This window comes from Euprymna scolopes, chromosome 23 (genome assembly GCF_053919585.1).
Source record: "Euprymna scolopes isolate OS-2025 chromosome 23, ASM5391958v1, whole genome shotgun sequence".
Lineage (NCBI taxonomy): Eukaryota > Metazoa > Mollusca > Cephalopoda > Sepiida > Sepiolidae > Euprymna > Euprymna scolopes.
Window position 1 is genome coordinate 33,820,712 of NC_136504.1, and position 5,016 is coordinate 33,825,727.

At 34.0% G+C, this 5,016-nt stretch overlaps 1 protein-coding gene across 1 annotated transcript; it reads left to right on the top strand.

The window, feature by feature from the left end:
* Nucleotides 1-398: 398 nt before the first annotated feature.
* Nucleotides 399-833, top strand: LOC145245602 (protein FAM200B-like). Its single transcript, XM_080107174.1, has one exon. It carries the CDS (start codon nt 399-401, stop codon nt 831-833), a length of 435 nt encoding a protein of 144 aa, XP_079963300.1.
* Nucleotides 834-5,016: the final 4,183 nt, after the last annotated feature.

A 5,016-nucleotide genomic window follows, 5' to 3' on the forward strand; every position in this document is an offset into this window, starting at 1 on the left:
TGTATCACTTTTGATTGCTAAATCCAAAAATGCATTCTCTGACGGTGATCTAATTAAGCGATGTGCAATAGCTATGGGAAAGGCCATGGGCTTTAATGATGCAGCTCTTGGGTTTGAAAAAATTCCACTCTCGCATCAAACTGTTGTTAGACGTGTTGAAGAGCTTAGCAATTTCGTTCAGGAGAAGGTCATGAATCAAATTCAGCAGTCTGTTTATTTTTCTCTCGCTCTTGTTAGAAGTATTGACTTACAGTTTAATGTCAGTGAGGAGTTACGGCTTATTCCCACTTTTTACCACTACAGAAGGAGCTGGTATTTATGAAGCACTGAATTCTTTAGTGAGAAAGTATGGTGGATTTCAGAAATGCTCTTGCATCGTTACAGATGGTGCCAAATAAATGACTGGAGCTAAAAGAGGGGTTATAGCGTACTTGAGAGATGCTGGAGTCGACTGCCCAATGTTTCATTACATTATTCATCAAGAATCGTTATCTAGTCGCTGTATACGTTTATCTGGTGTAATGCAGCATGTAATGAAAATTATTAATTTCATTAGAGGCGGTAATAAATCACTGAGGCATCGTCTATTTGTTGATTTCTTGAAAGATTTGGGTACAGAATATTCTGACGTTTCACTCCATTCTACTGTTCGTTGGCTTAGTGCTGGGAAATGTCTGCAGCAGTTCTTCAGTTTGCGTAATGAGGTTCTAAACTTTTTAGAAGAACTGAATGTAGACACTGATGGATTTAAAGGTTTATTGCAAGACGTCAACTTTCTGAAAGGTCTAGCATTCCTCACGGATATTACTCAGCATCTGAATAAGCTCAATTAAAGTTTACAGGGTAGGAATCAAACAATTGTTTCTCTGTATGGTTTCATAGATGGCTTCCGCAAAAAATTAACTCTCTTCAAAAGTAATCTGCAAAGTAACATTCTGATTCACTTTCCAAGTTGTGATATTATTTCTAAAGAAAAAGAGGACAATAATTTCTGCTTCGTTGTTGAAACTCTTGATACCCTGATTGAAGACTTCAACAAACGATTTCACGATTTCCAGCACCTTGAGAAAAAACTTCAATGTATTCCATGCTCCGCTGACTATAACTATATCAGAAGCCGATGAAGATTTGCAGCTTGAAATGTGTGACTTGCAAAGTGACCAGATTTTATTAAGCAAAGCTACACTGCCAATCACTCAATTTTGGCCTCTTCTTTCTGAAGAGCATTATCCTAATTTACGCTGTTTTGGATTTCACTTGCTGTCAATGTTTGGCAATACCTACCTTTGTGAAGCAGCATTTTCCGCAATGAAGTCGATTAAATCCAAAGACAGGAATCTACTTAATCAAACATCTCTCGAAGCCTGCCTTCTTTTAACCTTAACCTCAGTTGACATTGACACCAAGGGGTTAGCTTCCAAAATGCAGGCACACCCATCTCATTTAATTTTAAGAAAACAGTACTGTTTTACGTGCTTCCTTAAATAATTTTTACAAATAAATTTATGGTTTATTCTTATTCATACTTGTCAGTTATTTTTAAGGTTTCCTGGTCTACTGATCTTGCTTAAAATTTCCAAAACTCTCTTATTCGTAGTATTCACATCTTAGCTTCTTTAATCTATCCTCCGGGAATATGTTTTTATGATAACTATAAAGATTCATTTCCATGTACGTGTTTTACTTTACATCTGGTACGGTGAGGCAGTGCATAAGAGGAAAAATGCCAACCGCGGCACGCGATCTAATTTCCTTGCCGAATGCGGCCCGCGTCCCATAAAGTTTGGACAACCCTGATTTATGGCAACTCTTCAACTGCTGTAAATGGGCATGCTCTCCCTGATACCCCCTCCTCTGATCTTGATCACGTGGTGCAATGGAGAAAGATGGGGCGGTTAATTTTAATGTATTATGTGAGTGTTGCTCAAAAACGCCTAGTTCGATTTTCAATTTATGCATCTGCTAGTGTTCTTAGATTAGTTTAGAATCAAAATTCGACCGATAAGATTTGAAACTTGGTAATCGTCATACTTGCATTTAAGACAAAACAATCCATTTGATCACGGTTAAGACTTTTATACTGCCTAACCCCAGAAGCGCATCTGAGAATTTTTATCCAGATACAAGTAGATAGGCCCGCTGTATAAAATCAACAGCAGGTTCCTTGATAAAAATGGGGCGCCATCCAAATTTGCATGTTTCATTTCAACACACAATTGAACCATGAAAGTTTATTTTTGCATTTTAATTTTAAGTCAAGCTACTTTATAAGAACAATTAGATATAATCCACAATAATTTCTATACAGTGCAATGTGTATTATAATTTGATGTTCTGGGAAGTTTATGTTGGCAGACATATGGAGCTTTTATCAGGTGCACTGTTGTGACATCTTGACTAGAGAACGTATTCACTCGATTTGATAAAAATAATATCTGAGTTCACCGATTACGATGACAATGAAAGTAATAGAACTTTAGACATCTGAGCAACCTTAGTAAATTCCAGGTAACGTCGAACCTCTCAGCTAGTATATATATATATATATATATATATATATATATATATATATATATATATATATATACAAAAGTGAACGTGTCTGTCTGTCTGCTGTCTGTGTGTCTGGTGTATGTCTGTCTGTGTACATTTCCCTACGCAATAACTCTGTCAATTTTTAGTCTATAGACTCGAAATTTGAAATGCCGGGTACTGAGATTTGGGAAAATCGATGTGACGGGTGTCAGCCAGAAATTTGGCTGTTAAGGGGTCAAATTTCAACGATTTGACCTTTAAGAACTCTACCAAACTCCTCCGACAATTTTGGGTCTAGACACTTGGAATTTTAGATATAGGTTCCTCGCACCTGGATCTAACTTAATAAAGTGATTTGAGCCCGAAACTATAAATTTTAAGGGGTCATAATAGGGGTCAAAGTTTTAAAAAATTAACAATTTTTTTGTTTTTTTGCTTTTTTTGCACAGTATACACCACCTAACACCCGAGCAACGCCGGGCACCCCTGCTAGTATATATATATATATATATATATATATATATATATATATATATATATATATATATATATATATATATATATGTATTGCTAAATGGCAGCTTGTCTGATACAATATAATATCCAACAACCCAATCACGTTTGAAAGTTTTATATTCTTTTCAGGTGCATACATTTGGAATATTACTTGATTTTATTATCTTACTGTGTAAACAAACTAGATATATGAAAAAGGATGTTACAAATGCGAATAGTATGAACTGCAAACATTAACAACATAAATCAAAGGACACAGGTTTCACAGAGTGTCAACTGAACCGTCAATCGCAATTTTGTCCACAAATTTACTGCCTACGAATGTATAAGCACATCGTATTTATTGTATCAACATGTTTTTGAAATGTGCGTGTTTCAAAAAGTTTGAAAGCAATTCATGTTAAATTGGTTTAGACCGTATTCCCAGGGTTTTAAGTGCAGAGTTTTCCTGTTTGACCGAATATTTGATGTAAATTTCTAAACCTCAATATAATGTCTATAATTCAGAACTCTGCATCTAAAGCCCTAAAAATTTAACACCGATTATACCTTTTAGTATGTTTTATGATGTGTATACTATTAAATTCCATAGACTAGCCTCAACGATGCACTCACAATTGGGTACGTTAGATAACACGTTAGTGCATTAATATTTATAACACTAGCTTTGTTGAATTTAAGGAGAAAAATGCCTATGTTTCTTTTGAATTGTGATATTTACTATGCACAGAAAAGGATCACGTTAATATAGTGTCATTTCAACTACTTTTCTTTATTTGTAAAAGTTTTGGAATATACGTAATAAAAGAAAAACATTGCCTAAGTAGATTCGCTTTTTGAATCAATAAGATTATAAATATTGTAACTTCATTCTTATTTTAGTTTTACAATTTTTACCGAAAAATGTGATACCTACATTTAAAACATGAATTAAAGACGTAAATTGCGCTTAATACATTATAATTTTTAAATATAAATGTCAATATTTTATTTGGAATTACAATACACTTAAAATTTCTAATCGCTCTTCCGATGTTTTTTAGTCTCCTTTGGTTGCATTCATCGTATACTGAAATTATATATGTACATTGAACGTTGTCTCAAAAGAAGCGATGATATCAGTGCTATTATGATAAATGGTTAATTTATTTTAAACTGGTCTGAGTGCCTGGCGTTGCTCGGGTGTTTGGATGTGTGTATTGAACCAAAAATGTTGTAGTAGGGAGGCCGGCTCGAACCTTTACCGCCAAGGAGGACAAGAACGTAAAAAATAAAAAAAAGAAACGTGGCCTGTTTGCCGTTGCATCCATCGACAAACCGGAAGTGTCGAAGGTTTAAATAAAGGGTAGTAAATCTAAATCTAAAGAAGAACTTTCAAAAACCTCGGCGAAAATAGCGATTTCCCCCCTGTAAAAAAAAAGCTGAGTTGAGACTGAAGAAATTTATTTTTACCAATTTTTAGATATTTATCATCCGAAAATTCGACCCGTAAAACAGTTCCGATTGTGTGAAAACTAGTTGCTTCCGTCGAAAGTTTTAGCCAGATATACATACATACATACATACATACATACATACATTAAACCGGACTAATGAGATTGATATTATAAAAGATAGAAGACTATATAAGAGTTTTCGATTCCTTCACTGTATGCAATGTATTTATCTACCTTACTTCACGTGTCCATGGTCCGATCCTTATATTATTAAGAATTCAACAGTAATTTTATTTAATATACATATCAATTGGATATTATTACAGTCTAATTTCAATTAATATGGCTTAAATTATTTCATTATAAGTAAAGATCAGAGGTTTAGTAAGTATTATCGTAAGAGGCTATTAGTTTAATTCACGTTTTCGTTCGATGAAAATAACAAAATAATTTGTTTATTTCTCGAAAGTAGTTTTAATACCTATATGTTCTGGTATAAAATGCCAAGAGTTGCAATGCTACATTAATG

What these genes read in the sequence shown, in the direction of transcription:
- LOC145245602 (XM_080107174.1), top strand. Translation starts at nt 399, where the DNA reads ATGACTGGAGCTAAAAGAGGGGTTATAGCGTACTTGAGAGATGCTGGA.